Source organism: Manis javanica, chromosome 1, assembly GCF_040802235.1.
Source record: "Manis javanica isolate MJ-LG chromosome 1, MJ_LKY, whole genome shotgun sequence".
In the NCBI taxonomy this organism is placed as follows: Eukaryota; Metazoa; Chordata; class Mammalia; order Pholidota; family Manidae; genus Manis; species Manis javanica.
This window is the reverse complement of record NC_133156.1, coordinates 71,451,264-71,469,236: the sequence shown is the minus strand read 5'-3', so window position 1 is coordinate 71,469,236 and position 17,973 is coordinate 71,451,264. Positions and strand designations below refer to the sequence as shown.

Here is a 17,973-nt window from a genome sequence, read left to right as displayed (position 1 = left end):
TGAGGACAGCACAGGGACAAAGACCTCAAGTTTATGGACAGGAATAATCCTAAACATGATTATAAAGGCATTAACCTTTCCTAGCACTCTCAGATAATGTTCATTTTCTAAAATCCACAGATATTATATCTTTTTTAAAAGACCTAGGAGAAAAAACCACCAAGAATCTAATATTTGCAAATTTATTTAAATGGACAAAAGTAAGAATCTCTTGATTGCACTAGGATAGTTTTTCCTTTCAAACTTGATTTGGATTTATAGCCATTTTAATAGTGTAAGATTTTCTGAGTTCATTTTTAAGTTGTCCTTGAAAATAATGTCTCTTCGAAAAAATTATTGTATCATTGTGTAATGTATAGAGATAGCATTCTCGAGGCTCGTAAAATACTCAAACTGAGATTCCCATAAAATTTATTAATACTGCCAACTTACTTTACCTCATAGAAAAGCATGGTGATTATTTTTATTTTTATAAGAATATTTAATGCGAGATCTAGCCTTTTACATTTGTAGGAGCACAATACAAAATTGTTGACCATAGGTGCAATGTTGTGCAACAGATCTCTAGAACTTACTCATCTTGTGTAACTGAAACATTACACCCACTGAATAGCAATTCCCATTTCCATCCCCTCAGGCCCCAGCAACCACCATTCTACTCTCTGCTTTTCAAATTTGACTATTTTTTTGCTACAATAATAGAGAACTTAGAATTACAGAGTCTCGAAAGTTTTTCTCACATCAGTAGTAGGCCACTGGCATTAATTCAATGGCTGTTGTTTGGCAGGGTCCACATTGATGTTATTTTCTTGAACCTTTCCTTGTGCTTGAATCCTGGTTATACAGCTGCTGTAGTTTCAGCCATCACATCTGTGTTCTGGGCAACAAGAGGGTGGGAGGCAAGAATGTATGCCACATCTGTCTCTTTATCAGGAAATCAGTTTCTTGGAACTGTTCCCTTCCTCCCAACAGATTTTTCACCCCTTTGCACATGCATGTAGGTGCGTGGGTGTGTGCGTGTGCACACACACACACACACACATACACTCAGTATTTTTATTAGCAAAGAAAAAGAGAATAAATGTTGAGTAGACAACTTAAGTCACTGATAATTCAAAATATTTTCTGAAAGTTAAATTTGGTAACTGGCAAGAAAAAAATGTTTGGGTTTGAGGGGCTGGGATCACTGACGAAAGGCATGAATTCTGAGGAGTTACTATTGATGTGTAGCTGTTTTGCAGGAAATAAGATGTGACCAGGGCAATGGGACTGTAGAGTGGGGCACAGAGTGTGCCAGTGACAGTATGCTGTGTGCTGCTCTTTGTTCTTAGAGTAGGGATCTATTGTCATAACCAGAGGAACTTTTCAAGTATGGGAATTCTGTAACTGGTTGAACAGTTATAGAGCATTTGACTTCTGATCTAATATTTAGATCTCAGTGACTAAACTCTCGTGACTGAGAAGTATTGTAGTAAAATAAGGAGACCAGAGTACGATTGCATAGAGCCAAGTGCTCTGGAGCTTCCGTCGCTGTAACTGAAGGACTTGACCTCAGTCCCTTGGATCTTGACTTTTCCTCTTTACCAAGTCACCTGACAAATAATGTGGTTGTACTACATCTCCAAACTCTTTCCCAGTTTTTAGACTCTAATGGTTGTCCATTTTCATCTTGAAGACTTCTATAAAGAGATGGCGTTAATCTTCTCTTAGAAACTGTTTTATCCCCCTTTTAAGAAAAAGAATTTTGGAGCATCTAGTAAATAACTGTCCAGGATGATACTAGAATTCAGGTTTCCTTTTTAGGTCAAGGCAGTTTTGTCTTCAGTGATTTACATGGTTTATTTGTAGTTATGTAATAAGAGCAGGGAATTATGGTTATTTTTTCTTTTCTTTTTTTTTTTTTTCAGCATTCTTAATACCAAGCAATTTTCTTGGCAGATTGTAAAATTTCAATGTGTGGTGATTAAATGAATGAATGTCACTTTTTAAAATGTGTTTATTAAATTCAGTAGCGCACACACTCCAATATGTTGCATACCCTATGTTAAATACTTTAAAAGCCACCAAGGCATTAAATGTTATGGTCGCCTATGTCTATTTTCACATGAAAAATAGATTTGAAGTAGATTTGTCTGTACTGGTTCTACATGTCACTACCATAAAGAGTGGTTGAACAAGGCTGTAACATTCTTTACTTTTTTTAGATCCTAAATTCTAATGGTGGTAAACTTAAACTTGCCAATTCCAGTAGTTATTTCCAGCTTAACCATTGTCAGTTCAAGATTTAAACATCATTAATAGAAGATTCTCTACACTCCTTTCCTCATCCCTTCACACCAAGTTATCTAGGTTCTTCAGAGAATTGCACCATTACTCATTTAATCTATGTCACTATTAATTTTAATCTCTAACACTATGAAAAAAAAAGCAGTGCCAATTTAATTGTGAAATAATATAATGACATTTTTACATAATGTGGGAATTTTCCACTACAGCCTTTCCATACTTCCTACATTTTTCATTCCTCCTAAAGAATTTAATAATTTCTTCTGCCTTCAAATGCATGTCTAAGTGTGTAATAGTTTCTCAGAACAGAACTTAGCAGAGTTACATTTAAGTCATCTTCCCATTTTAAAAGACATGTTTGCTTGTTGGCAAAAATAGGGAATCAACACTATTGTTCCAATGATAAACATCTGCTTCATTGAAAACAAATTAGAGCACTATCTCTGTCATTTCCTTCTGTATACACAATGACTGTTGCTTTGGTGATGTTTTATGATGTTATTTTTTTTTTTTTGGAGGCACAGCAAACGTCATTAAACTCATTCCTTATACCAATAATGCATTTGATTTCAGTGAAATGACGACAATATAAAGAGCTTTAACCAACTTTTTTCATGTGTTGGCAATGACAACTGAGTAACAATTACCACTTGTCAGACAGCAGTTCTAGGAAGCCTGCCATCAGTGGGAAGATGTACCCCAAGCTCAGAGATGTTAAAATAAGAAAAAAGTGTTTTAGAAACTGAAAGAGTTCTGTCCTTCCTATGAGAGGGGATACATTTGCAGTCCTACTTAGCTTTGGGGCTTTAGCCTCTTATCTCTGCCATTTCTGCCAGAAGACCCTCTTGTTAACAGGTCTACACAGATGATACTCTGTACTTCATGTTCTGTCTCGATGATTCTTTGAGTCTGCCTGCCCACCTCTGTGACTTCTGTGTCACCTCTCTGAGCAGTATGCACTCTTGGCTGTCTTTCCCAGGCAGTGCTAACAAATTTTTCAAACTGCTGTGGGATCTCTGAAAAACTGAGTTAGGGATAGAAACATAGGAGATTTCACTAAGGAGGTGATTCTTGAGGTGTAGTAAGTCTTAAAATTATGTAAGATACTCAAATAAGAGCCTTATAAAATGGGAGAAAGTTGCATTTCAAGGAGAGTTGAAAGCATGAGCTAAGGAATGCCCTGTGTGAGAGTGTGTGCATGATGTGAACCTCTGTAGAACACAGGATATGTACTAGGTTCATAGAAAATCAGTCAGGCTTGGGACCAAGTTGAGATGGATGTGTTAAAGAAACATACTAAAGGTTTGGATTTCTATTTTTGAAAATGTGCAGAAACCAAATGCTTTGGAGTGAAAGAGTGATGCCATGAGATTTATGTTCTAGGAAGATGATTTAACCTTATGAAAGATAAATTTAGAGTTGGGAAGAAACTAAGTTTTAATGTTTTGAAGTTACTTCAGTTGTTCAGTTGAGAGGTCTCAAAGCAAAAGTAAAAAGTAGGGTTTAGAAAGGGAAAGAAATGAAAAACTTTGACAGTGTAGTAGTATTCAGCAGAATGTAGAACATGAGAAATAGTCAGAGAGGATCTCACTGCTCCCACTGGAATGGTGACTAAGTAGACAGTGTTTATCATTATTTGAGTTAAGAAAATACAGTGGAAGACCAGGTGTAAGGCTGGAAAATGATGTCCTATAGGACATGTAGAGAAAAATTTCTTCTTCAGTATTGTTTGTTCTGGAGTTTAGTCATGCCAAGGAGAGATCCGGGAATGGTGGTTCTACACAGCACATAGTAGGTGTTAGGATGAAAACATTTGGGATGGAATTCTGAGGAAATCCCTGCTCAAAGAATACAATAAGTAGAACAGGTTGTAGAATCTGGAAAATATGAATAGGTTAAAAAAAATGTTTAACATATGTAAAAGACAGGTATAGATAGGTATGCATATTTCCATATGTTTTAAGGCTGATTATGAATCTTAAAATGCATTTGTGAAACCAGGCATTAAAAAATTATGTACTAGGTATTTCTTAGTCACAAATCTGACAGTGCTATTGCTAAATGTTCCTTAGGTTTTCATAAGTGGTCCAAGTTCAAAAGGCTATTTAGTGATAGAAGTGGGATTAGGTATTCTTACTTTGCCAAATGAAACTGCAATTTTGATTTTACTGATGAATTTTTTTTCATAACTCACAAATCCATTATCAAAATGATCAAGAGTTTCAAGCTGGCAAAGGACAAGTGTGTAAAATGAAGAATGTTAACATTGTTTTTAATAATCTTCAACATCTTTTTTAAAAAGCTTGAGTTTACCCTCCAGTTAAAATATGTTAGAATCTCATTAGCTTACAATAATCGAGTAATCACACAGAGATCTATTGTAGATTGCTTACTAAAGATTTTTGATAAAACAATAAGTTGGAAGAAAGTATTCATTCTCATACATATCTCTAATGAAGTTCTGACTGTTAATGATAATTATAAATGAAGACATATTTAGTAAAATTTATACACCTTTGGCTATTTTAGTTTGATTAAATGCTTTTGGTTGTATTGGCTCTTATTAGCAGAAGTTTCTTGGAAGCTATGGTTGGATTAACAATAAAGCATGATGCATAATTAGAATAAAGGTCTATAAAAATATGTGATGAAAATATCTCATGTCACCATAAACTAGTAATATAAAATATAATAAATAATATATAAAAATAAGAAAATGGGCAAACTTACCCCATTATCTATGTTTATGGAAAACCTTGTCTTCTGTATGGATACATTTGGTAACTGTGTTATATTTCAAAAAGTGTACTTCCAGACTTGCAGCTTATATTAATCATTTCTGAATGTTTAGAAATAGGATTAGTTAAGAATTGCATTTACAGAAACTATAGAAAAAAATTATTATATTGTATACTTAAGTTACTGAAAGCCACTTATGAATATTATATGAAGGTATAACTTTAATAGGACTATGGAATAGTTTTTAATTACCCACACTAGTTATATATAAAAACCGCTTTTGAAAAATTAGAATTATAATTCAAATGGTAGTATGTGATATAATTAATATAGACACGCTAATCATGTTTTATTGGTGCCATTCATTATAATTCACTTAGATTAAATACTTTCATTATCTTCCTGCCACTCCAGATCTTTGGGAATATTTTTAAATGTGTTTAAGTTTCTTTCAGGATGAGCATTTATAGTATTTTTTGCTGTTGTTGCAGATAAGAATGTGCCTTTTGATGAGAGGACTTCATCTTTCTACAATGAGGAGCAGAATTTCTACATTTAAGGAATAAGAAGCCACATTATCAATGGGGGGGGTATTTAAGCTACATATATTATGGCAACCTTTAATTTGTTGTTGCAATAAATATTGTATCATTTTGTTATGTCTTTGTATGTATAGAAGTGCTTTTAATGGGCTCAGACTTGTTGGGAATAAACCACTGTAGTAGAAATCTGTTTGAAATTACTTTAAAGTAGGGTGTTTTCTGATCAGTTTATTTCTTGTTTACCATATTTATTGTTAACTTATATACCAGTTAGTTAATGGGGTTTTTTTTTTTTGTTCTTTTGTTTTTCTCTAATTTTTTCCCCCACTGTAATTACAAATCCCAACAACCAACTGATGTGTAAACAAAATTTTAATGTTTCTTTACCAAAATGTATTTCCCATTTCTGCAGGGAAAAGAAGCCAAATTTATTACTTTGAGTTTGAGTTTTTTTAATATTAATAAATATCTGAGTTGTATGCAAAATAAATATTTCAAAATTTTTTTAAGGTGGTACAGAATATGTTTACGATACCAAATGAAAGACTACAGAATTATATTTTAATGTGTATTTTACATGATTTCTAGAGAAATGTGTCAAAAAATTTATTATTGTATTTTAGCAACATCTTTGTTAACTACTTTGATTAGGTATTTCAGACACTAGTAAGTCTCAAAACCATTTTATTTACAGTATGTGAGAAATAGAAGTAATGGCAAAAATGTTCTGGTCTTATTATGCTGTAGGTGAGTAAGGAATTAAAGTAAGTGCATAGACTTTGGAGTTACTCCTGTATGCAGAGAATGACTTCATTATCTCTGAAAAAATTATTTAACTCTATTGAGCTTCAGTTTTTACATTCTAAAAATTAGAGAACATAGGAAAAGCATAGGTCACAAACTCAGTTGCTTACAAGGGCCAGGGAGGTAATTTAATTGCCTATACGTGAGTCAGGATAGGCTAGGTTATGTCGTACTAACAGAATGTCCCCAAATCACACAGATTACAACAGATTTATTTCAGTCATGCTGCCCATTTGTTATGGACTGTGATTCTGCTTTTCATTGTTTTTTCGTCAGGGCCAAGAGTGATGGGGAAACCTCTGTCTGCAATATTGCCTTGTAGCTAAATGTCCAGATGTCATGAACTGCATGCTAATTCATAAGCTTCTGCCCTAAAATGATATATTTCATTTCCATCTACATATTAACAAACCCTAAGGCCACTCCAAAGTTCAACAACGCAAGAATAGGTAATACTCTAGTGATGAGGTAAGTTGGAATATTTGGCCACCCCAAATGCCAGCATAGTTTTACCTGTATGCTGATTGACTTATCACAATGAGTCAAGTCCCCCTGATGTCAGTGTGTCTGCGAATATTGTGTAAGCAGGAACTAAAGTGAAAATACATTTCCTCTTCTAACATGATCACTTTGGTTCAGTTCCCACTAATATTTACTATCAGGAAATATCTGCCAGTGTTTCTAAATCTTTCAGTTTTAATTTCCAGTAGAAGCCAAGACTCCATATTTCTTATGTGAAGTTTCATCATTTTACAATGTTACTAAACCAGAACACATTTTTGCATTAAATTTAGCCACATACCTACCGTTTTGTGACATTTGAAAATCATACACTACAGTATCAGTAATTCACATAACTGCTATTATTTATAAACTGAATGTTACATTAAAACTAGAGATAAGAATCAAATCTTTTTCTTTAGGCAGTAAAATTCTAATTTTTAAATAACCTGAAGTAATGATAAGTTTCATTAATGGTCTCCTGGTTGGTTTTAAAGGAGATATTACCAAAATGTTTTGAGCAGTGGCAACAGTTTTATAAGAAATATACAGTTTCTCTTGATGACTACTTTAAAAAGAGTATCTTTCAACTGAATGTGGAAATTCTTACATGTTTGTTAAAAATACTCTTATATCATTACTTTCATATAGTCATTCCTGAACTGCAGATCTACTGTTATAATCATAACAAGCCAGATGGTACACCAAATTTTAGTTTCATTAGCTATGTAACAAGCATGTGCATTAAATGGGTAGGATTTTCAACCTACAAAGCTATTTGTACATTATAAAATAACTGGCAGAATCTTAAATGTTTTGAATACATGCTACTATTCTCCTTTTCCATTTTCTACTTCCCTTTGGCTGTTTATTGGTAAGAGCCTAACGTAGGAATTGGAGATCAGTAGACACTAGTGTAATTGCATTTATAGCTCAGTAAGAGACTAAATGGGGAGGAAGAGTAACTAATAGACATTCTATACTTAAACCGGAAGCTTCTGACCAAGCACCACATGGGGCTTGAAAATCAAGTGGCTTCTTTCTGCCTAACTTCTCGTAATTATTAGGTCAGTAACAACTGCTATGAAAACAAGCCTTCAGACTGAGTAGTCAGTCTGCATACTGTCAGCTTCTAGCTGGTTTTTGGGTTTAGTTGTCTTCCAAGGATATAATCTATCACCAATCCTCTTTTTTTCTTTAATTATTATTTTTGCTACTTTAGTTTTAATTTTATAAATTTTCACTTAGAATAGTTTTACCTAATTTACTTTTCTAAGTGAAGCAATAAAGGAAAGATAATTTTTTTCTTTCATGCTGGGAGGTAAAAAGAACTTAAAAGAAAAATGATGAAAGGGATAAGTGTAGTGACGATGCATTCCACAAACATGTGCGACTGGAACACTTACCCCTGAGTACTCATTTTGTCACCCCCCACCTCCAAGGAGAGCTTTCATGAGAAGCTTTACCTTCAGTGACTTATAAGTTAGGCAAAAGTTATTCTCACTTCAGATGCTATGCTTGCTTTACTAAGATAGATGTTTGATATTTTCCTTCATTTCACAGTATCAGCTCATCAATGAAGATGAATGTTTTAAATCTAAAGTCTCCAGTGTATTATTGGCCCATGCCAATAGCATATGACAAAATAATAAGAAAAGCAAAACAGAAAAAATTAGGGGAAGGGCCCTCCCCAAAACTTCCATATCTGGCTGGTTGAGAAACCTTGGCTGCTACATGTTCCACTAAAAGATCCTATTATTGAGCCAGAGTAGAGGATCTGTAGTCAGTTTTCTAACTGTTTTTGCATCTGACTCTAAATATATGTATTTTTATTTGAATTTCTTTCATCCTTATTATACAGGTTCCTTCAGTGCCCATCCTGTATCGCCAGGGATAAGGTAAAATTATTGAGGTAGATTTTCTCAAATAGGTATTTGGAGCAAAGTAAGCTAAATATTTGTGATAGATACTTCTGTTAATCTGCCAGGACCCTTTCTAGGGCAGCCTGGGCCCACACCTATTGTTAATACCTAAAAAGGATTAGGAGTTCATTTCATTCTTTGATTCTGCTTATCCTCTTGCCTAAGGAAAGTTCCGGGACAGCAGCTTAGGGTGTTTTGTTTTGTTTTATTCCTTATCTTCAAAATAGAAAGGATGACAATGATTAAACCTCAGATTTTAGCTCTTTCCTCTTACTTTATGTATTTTTCCGCTAATCTATTGTTACTATTCCTCTTTGTAGGGTCTGATCTCCTTTCCTAAAATTCGAACTATATTTTACCTAGTAAGCTTCTCATGGACCAATAGCTTCTCATGGATAAGTCAACTAAAGTTTAGGTAGACTAGTACCATTGTGGTCAAGGATGTCCAGGAAGCCTGCAGATTTTCTTGTTTCCAAGCAACAGACACATGACCTTTGATTAGTTGCCCTTAGCTTGTCAGATATGCAATACACCTTACCCAGAGCTTTTGACTTAACAAATCCTAAAATCAAAGGTAAGATCAGTATATGCATAGAGAATAACCTAAACATCTGTACAAGTAGAAAGTGACTGCTATAACATCAGATTGAAATCCTCAGCCATTCTGAAAAGGAACCACTTCACACTTAAGAGCAGAGCTACAGAGACTAACAGACCTTTTGTTAAATTCTGGCTTCATCATTTCCCTCAACTTAGTTATCTTCAGTATTTCATGTTCCAGTCTCCTATTCTCCAATATAACTAATAGTTTGGGCTAATTGAACATCAGTGTGCTAAATGCCTTAGATTTGTTATTCCATTCAATCCTTATATTAATTATTTGAGGGAGAGGTATTATCCTCATTTTTTGGAGAAGGATAAACTCAGAAAGATTTAATAATTTACCCCAAATCAACCATCTTAAAGGTAGCAGAATGGTCTATTGAATATGAATTCAGGAAGTTTATTTTTACTAATGTAAATTACAGTTTGTTTCCAATGAAGGATAAGGTTGCTTATGAATGTATATACAAAAAAATCATTTTGAGGAGGTGAGGAAATTGAGGCACAGGAAAACAAAAGATAGGAAGATCATGCTGTGAGTTTATTGTCTGACATCTGTGCTATGAAATCCCAGGTACTAACTATAAATGTGCCTTAAATGTCACTCAAGAGAGAGGCAAAGCTATTCAGTTATTGGTAACACACAGAACAGAGGGAAATTTCTTTTTCCAAGTTCTCAAGGAGTAATGTAATGGAGGCCCTCTGGTATACAGCAGTGAACACTTTTTTCAACGTCTTTACAATAAACCTTCAGAATCCATCATGCAGATCTTTCTTATAATATCTTGTAATAGAGACTACTGGCATTGCACTGTAATATAATTCAGAAAATTAACCTCACAGAAAAGCAAAGTAATCCTGTTTGTATGCAACCATCTACTGATTTATGTTAACTAAAGGATAAATCTTAATAGCATCTAAGGTAACCTTTCCTAAAATAGTCTATAAAATAACAGTCTATCAAAAGAACCGGTATCTCTCCTTTGCTTCTCTGATATCCTTCTTGCTAATTTATTTGTTTGCTTTTCCTCCTCTCTTTCTCATTTTGTTTCTAGTTTTCTCTACTTTTAGGTTTCTCCTCTTCATACTGTGGTCTCTTCCTAGTTATTACTACTTATGAGAAAAAAGTTATACATAAACAATGTCAAGTCAAAAATTGCATCAGGCAGAGTAAAACAGGCAAAGATTTTATTCAAAGCTATTACAGTAGTGGAGAGATGCCAGAACTAACTCTCAACTCCACTGAACCTAAGAGCAGAAGGATTTTTAAGTGCTGGGATGAGCTAGTCAAAGTAGTGGAGGATGTTGGGGAAAATCCTAGGTCACCTATGTTTGCTAATCGGCTTTATCCAAAAGAAAAAATATCTTTATGATAGGAGATAATTTTGCAGCTTGGCCCTACCAAAGTTAGGTTCCTTCCTACTCTTCTAGGAAACCAAGAGATAGGGGTACAATCTGCCTTGATGGTTATTGAATGTTCCAATAGATGGCTCCCAGGTCCCTAAGAAAGATTTTTCTGGGTTGTAAAACTGTCAAGAGGTTCACATACCTGATCATCTACATTTGCTCTCTTACAACACTAAACTATGTTTTCTACCTTTATCTTGCACCTACCTACCACTTCAGCATTTTATTTAAAATAATAATAATAAAGGGAGAAATGTGGGATCCACATATAAATCAAGTATAAAAATCAAACGAATATTCATATTTGACCTGATTGTTTATAGTTCGTAATGTGTGATCAAAACCGAAAGTTTCTGTGATGACTGCCCTTGTACTGTTCACCATGTAAGAACTTATTCACTATGTAAGAATTTGTTCACCATGTAAGAACTCGTTCGTTATGTTTCAGAAGATTGGAGACTGACAAGAATTAGGCTTGGGGTGGATTAATGATTGTGCATTGAGCATTGACTCCCCTATACAGAATTTTGTTGTTAACAACCATTTGATCAATAAATATGAGAGATGCCCTCTAAAAAAAAAAAAAGAAAGAAAAGGGGTATCACTCCCTGATAGGATAAAACTAACTCTAAGTCAATGATTAATGCATACTTTAAATATCCTTAATTTTTATCACTTAAAGGGTGTCAGATGATCGGCTATGGTGGTACACTTTTCTGATAATATTCCTTTCTCTTAAAAAAAAAAAAAAGCAGTTCCTCTGTGGTGACCTCCAATGAGTTCTATACAATGGTATAAAGGGCATATCAAAGTGTGGGCAAAGGGTCTGTTTGTGTTTATACAGAGGATCAAAGCCTAATTTGGCTACCCAGAAAATGAACTAAGATACAATATGAAGAAGAACTTCCAATATCAGCACTCTCTGGAAGAGACATACCAGAAGATGATCATCAAAAAACCTCAACAAAGATCCAGGCGATGCTGCAGTTGTAGCTGCATTCATCCCACCGGTTCCTGGACTTGCAGTTGGAATGAAGAAGGAGATATCTAAGCTGGCCTGTGCATACAGTAAAACAACAAATTTGACTGGATCTATACTGTTGGAACTCAACCAAGAATTAGGAGAAGTGCAAGTTGTAGCGCTCCAAAATCTTGCAACTACAGACTATCTACTGTTAAAAGAACATATGGGGTGTGAACAGTTCCCAGGAATGGGTTGTTTTAATTTGTCTGATTTCTCTCAGACTGTTCAAGTACAGTTGGACAATATCCATCATATCATAGACAAATTTTCACAAATGCCTAGGGTGCCTAACTGGTTTTCTTGGCTTTACTGGAGATGGCTGGTAATTATAGATCTGCTTTGGTTATGTAAAAAAAAAAAAAAAAAAAAAAAAAAAAAAAACTGTCAAGAGGTTGTAAAAAAGATTTACATTTCAAAGGGTAGAGAGAATTGACAGTTGTGAATTTTCTAAAGCAAGTACTGGAAGGAAGGTGGGTAAGGCATCTTGAGTAAGGATGAAGCCTGTCACCTGTCAGTTTAGTCCAGATGAGGGGAACGCAATGTTAAAGCCATGTTGTTCAGCAGATTACTACTCACAAATGTGTATTTTCTTAAATTTTCTCTGATACAACCTATATATTCAAACCCCCATATATACTTCCTACCCCCACATGGAGGTCCCATAGCTCCCTCAAACTAATGAACATCCTCATACAAACTAGATGTTAATATATATATATATATATAAAATACAGTCCTTAATACATATGTAATACAGTCAAAAAGGGCATTTGACAGTACCCATTTTAATTTTTTTCCAAGTTAAAATTATTGGGTATATACTCAATGGGTTACACCATTCATATCTCCATTTGCCATTTTTGTTGTGAAATAAATGTTTTATGAGAAAATCCTTTCTCTTTTACTGGCTACCATCTCAGTCAATCTCCAAACTGAATTAAGAGTCTTCCACCCAGACCCATATACTAATTAAGCTCTTCAGTTTCTATAAGAGAATGCTGACTCTATCTCCATATCAGCATTTGAGTCTATTTTTAATTATATGCAGTATTTACACAGCTGGATTTTATCAAATTGATTTATCAAAAGCTTACTGACAAGAAGTTTTTATAAATATCGGTAGTAGAAATCACTGGCCACCAATTCCTCTATATTCTGAATCTTATTCTTGGTTTAATTCAGGCTCCCAGCAGCTATAAAACTGGACTTCATTGTTTTTCATTTTGTAGAATTGTTTTGGACTTTCTGGCATTATACCTTTGCTGAAGAGGTATAAAATTGTGAAGGACAAGGTTTTATTTAACTGATTGACAGAGAATAAGTTGTATACTACATCACACCAATCTTTTTTACAAGAACCTATGAGAAATACTTCAAATTGCTGTGTTCCCATTGAACAGCTAGATTGATTTTTATTTTATGTACTCCAGTAATTTTGCAATTGGATTACTGATTCTTTTTCTTTGTCCACAAAACTCAAAGCTGAACCAGTAGCCCCTGTTTAGCAAAGTACAACACTTTATGGTATCATTTTATATATTCACCTCATCCCTGGAGTATCAGTTTGTTAACATGGCTGCATGTGATCCAAAACCCAAATAAAAGACTTTTTTCTAATATCTTGAACTCAGGAAGTTTGTGGTTGCTGGTGCTTCTTTTATAGCTCAAGGAATTCAGGCTCAGGGTCTCTAAAAATGTCTTGGTATTTCCTTCATGTTCTCAAGATGGTTTTTCCAGCTGCAGACATCATGCCTTTGTTTGCAAAAGGAAGGAAGGACCAGAGGAAAATGGTTGGTTCTGATAACAGGTGTTCCTGCCATCTATTATTTCATGTCAAACCTCCTCAAAACCTATTAGCTTAAAACAGATCATATCATCACAGATGGTTCTGCGTCCTGACAGGCTCAGTGGCTGTCCTCACTTGGGATGTCACGTGACCGCAGTCAGACTGTGGCTGGGGCCGGAGGCATGCAGAGGCTTAGCTGGGCTGAAGGCCAAGTTGACTCACCAAGTGGCTGAGTTGATGCTGGCTATTGGCTCAGGGCTCAACTGAAGTGCCTACACATGGCTTTGGCTTCTCACAGTATGGAAGCTGGGTTCTGAGAGAGAGCACCCCAAGAATGAGTGTTAAAAATGAAACTGGAAAGCTTTTTATGACTTAGTCTAGATATTTGAAAATACTGCTTCTCTTACATTCTCTTGGTCAAGAAATAACTAAAGCAATCAGACTCAAGGGAAAGAAATCAGAGCCTACCTTGTCCTGAGAAGCAGTGTGTGTGGGCTTCTCAGGGGATCCAAAGACAAGGGACCCATAATGGCCAGTTTTGGAGATCACCACAATCTGCTCTCTGGATACCAATATTCATATCCCTTCCACCTGCAAAATAGACCAGCCCTCTCTAATGTCCCCCAAGTTTTATTATAAATAAAATTGTGTGTAAAGTTTAGGATTCTTCATTTAAACCAGGTTCAACAGAAGATGAGAGTCCAGTTTCTCAGATGCAGTTTCTCAGGTATGATTTCTTTGAACTAAAGAAACATGTTATCTTGCTCAATAAATTCAGTAAGTCATCTGCTCAACACTTTCAATATTAAAGTGGTGATATAAGGTCTGAAATTCACATACACACATGCAAGAAAAAAATCACTCCAATTTTGAAAAGCACTGGGGTCTGACAGGAGGCACATAGCAGTCACTCATCTATAAGGGAATCTAATGTCTAGCAAGCACATATGCCCAGTTCCTTGACTGGGGCTGAGTTCTACACCCTAAGAATAGGCCTCTGTGCCACTTGGGCGTGCTGTCTAGGTTTATGACTCCACACCCTGAGACTTCCCTTCTTTTCATTTAGAACTGGCTTGTTCCATTGAGTAGCTTTCTCAGTCTATTTTCTGCCTTTAGAAGGTTGGAGCCCGCAAGGACTCTTTTTTATTCTGAACTGCCTCTATACTTTTAAGTCCAGTTATAATGGGGTTCACTCCATTAGACAAAAGCCATCCCCACAGTATTTTTTTTCAGAGAGGCTCTTCTCTACTTTGAGCTGAGTCTTGATGGGGTAGAGTCATATCCTTAAGATTATGAATATTGTCTTTTTTAGCTAGTTCTTTATCTGTATCTCATCCTATGAATCTAACAGAAACCAACTGGCACTTTCAACATTCTGCGTGGAAATCTCCTGAGCTTGATATATTAATTAAGAGGACCATTTTCTATTTTGTATATGTCGATAGCATGTTATCACTGAACTTTGTGCCTCTAAAAGGTCTCTTATGACCTAGTTTCAAAAGTTCCTGAATATTACTTCTGTTATATCCTATCAGTCAAATCAGTCACTAAGACCATTCTAGATTCATGAAAAGAAGTAGATGTCACCTCTTAATATGTGAAGGAACATGCATGTAAAGAAAAGGAAGGAATTTTTGGTGGCCTTTGGGGATTATCTGCAGCATCAGGAAAGTAAGATTTCCAGAAATCCTTAGCACACTTAAACTTTTCTCATGAGCCAAAATCATTTCAAAATTTGGTAAGGGACAGCTTTTTTTTTTCTTTTTTTCCCTGTAGGTTCATTGCCAAGCCACAAAAAAAAATAGGAGTCCCCTTAATGAGGAGGAAGGGAATGTGCATTTGGTAGAACACTTAACACATTTCCTATAGTCCATACCTTGACATTATATGCACACTCTTCTTCCAAATGGCAGAATATAACCTCCTCTTTTCCAATGGAGACATCCCAAATTCTCTTCTAGTTACTGCATTCAACTCAAAATTCAAAATGTGTGATCTTGATGATGGCTATTCTCACCAATAGGACAACTTGTGGTTCCTAGTTATTTGGCAGTTTATTAACTGAAAGATAAATTATCTGTCCCTGAAACATGCATAATGTTGGAGAAGACATGGATCAACTGTTATGAGCATATCCAGCTGAGAAAGAATAAAAAAAAAAAACACAGAGAAGTAACATCCATAGAAATTTTGAAATCCTGCTGATAAGGAATAACTTGGACTTCCTGAAATAGGGGCAGAGCAAGCTCTGGGTCAGCCAGTCTTTTACTCTTCAATTTCATTTTTGTGGTCCCTGGCTCTGCCCTCTGAGATCTGATACTTCAGCCACTTGTATGTACACTTTTCAAAAGCAATTACCTGTGATTGTGTATTGGGAGAGCCTGGGAATTGTTTCACATCTTTTTTAGTGGAGTAATAACAATCACAAGAATTTGCAGTTAGACTGGGTATTTGGTGACCATGCGGTTCTATCAGAGCATTAGTATGTTACTCGTGTCCAGTCACTATCTTTTATAGATGTAATGATAGCGGAAGAGCTTACCTATTTGAGATTTTTAATCTTGCATTCTCTTTATTGACTGGCCTTTAATTTCTGCCACTCTCCCTCCCTTAACAGCCATTGCCTTGGGGTAACTTAATATACTGGGGAAGGCCAAACCCTTAATCTCATTATTGTCATCATACTGGCTGCATTTGGTTGGCTACTTACAAGTTTTACCTCTTGCTAAGGCTGCTTTGCTGTCCGTGCAATGGCTTCTATTTAGGATCGAAAAAACATGTTTTCATTTTTTAGCCTTCTAATGCTCAAAATGATCAGATTCTCTGGCAATAGAGATGTTAGGCTGTAAGGAGAGAGTGCTTTTCTTACCAAAGGGTCATTTCCTCCCACCTGTGCTTCTAAGCTCTCTACCTCTCACTTGGGGTCATCTAATTCCCTAGGTGAAAAATCTTGATTTTTCCTAATGGTGGTGGTCCAGCCAGCACAGCAAACACTCTGGTTAGTCCCCCAGTTTCTAATAGTACAGCCTCAGTCAGCGTATAGTTTACTTCACACAGTTCATCAAACAATTTGACCAAATATTTTCCAGTATATATAAAATGTGACCAGTTTTCTGGTGTTGAGTGTCTAAGTCCTGAATTTTCATCTCTCTACTTTTTCCATTAAATCAATTCCATATTTTAGTTCCTATTACTTATAGGAACATATTTCTAGTAACAATTACTGAATCATTTACAGTACTTATGTGCAAATCCAATGCATTTTAAATAACTTAATTAGCAATATTAGTTCAGAAAATCCCCAGAAAGACCAGAGGAATAAAAACTGTTCAAGGAAAATATCCTGTTGCTATGTTGTCACCTAACATGGAAGACACTAGGAACTGTATGACAGACACTGGTATAGCTGCCCCAGAACAACACACCTCTGTCATTATACATGACAAAGATCACATCTCCCTTCCCAAAGGCTGACTCACTTTGCTCCACTCTATCTCCAAAATTTCACTTGCTGTTGTTGAGCATTCTGAAGACTGCAGTTCTTAGCTTTATAACCATTATTTTACAGAACGGCAAGCTAAAAAGGATGAGAATGGATTTTGAATAAGTGGATACATAAAATTTGCCACCCCTGGTCTTTATTGAATTTTCCTTCCATGTTCAGAAGCCAACATAGCATAGTAGCAAATACAACAAAGTAGGTTCATCCCCAAGCCTTCAGTGGCATCCATACTCCCTTAGCAATGTGGTCTTGGGTGCTACTTATTTTTTAGATACCTCAGTATCTCTGTTTTAAAAAGCAGGGATAATAATACTATATCATAAGTTTACTGTAACAACTATATAGGATAATGCAAATTGTAATCAGCATAGGATATACATAAAGCCAATTCTTAAGAATAGTCAATCATTGCAATCATATATTATTTCCACTTTGAAGCAATCTCCTTAGCTTTTTCTCAATTGAAAAATTTTAATATATTTAGAATATTTGTTTAATATATTTATTTAGAAAAGGTACTTATTTATTTTGAAGCTTCTTTTTGGAATGAGACATGGCTTAAATAAATACAGGTAATTCTGAGTTTAAAATATTGGAAAGTTTACATTAAAATTTAAGACATAGAAATTAAAAAGTATCTCAAGATTTTTCAGGGAGAGCTAACAAAAGCTTTCTTTAGAAAGTTTATCACCTCACATTTCTCTTTCCATCATGGATAATATTATTGAGTCTTAATATTTAGTCACAAATTCCAAAAAATTTGTTAAGTACCTACTATGTGGTAGTCTTTCTGCCTAAAGGTGAGAGGATTGACAAGACCTCCACCCACATAAAGTTTATATTCCAATAAGGAGACA

General features: G+C 35.2%; 1 protein-coding gene and 1 long non-coding RNA gene across 3 annotated transcripts in view; one reads left to right on the top strand and one right to left on the bottom strand.

Moving 5' to 3' along the window:
• The window catches only part of FAM174A (family with sequence similarity 174 member A), a 54,023-nt gene extending 40,578 nt beyond the window's left edge, over positions 1-13,445 (top strand). For both annotated transcript variants that reach the window (XM_017651882.3, XM_017651887.3), the window contains one exon: positions 5,517-13,445. Coding sequence is in view for 1 of the 2 variants with exons in the window: in XM_017651887.3 (XP_017507376.1) it covers positions 5,517-5,520 (4 nt within the window). In the remaining variant the exon portion in view is untranslated. The remainder of the gene's footprint in view (positions 1-5,516) is intronic.
• Positions 13,446-13,569: 124 nt separating this feature from the next.
• LOC118971222 (uncharacterized) overlaps positions 13,570-17,973 on the bottom strand; it is a 37,335-nt gene continuing 32,931 nt past the window's right edge. The window contains exons 3-4 of the long non-coding RNA XR_005059564.2: positions 14,083-14,205; positions 13,570-13,927 (exon numbers count right to left, since the gene is read on the bottom strand). This is a non-coding gene — a long non-coding RNA (uncharacterized lncRNA). The remainder of the gene's footprint in view (positions 13,928-14,082; positions 14,206-17,973) is intronic.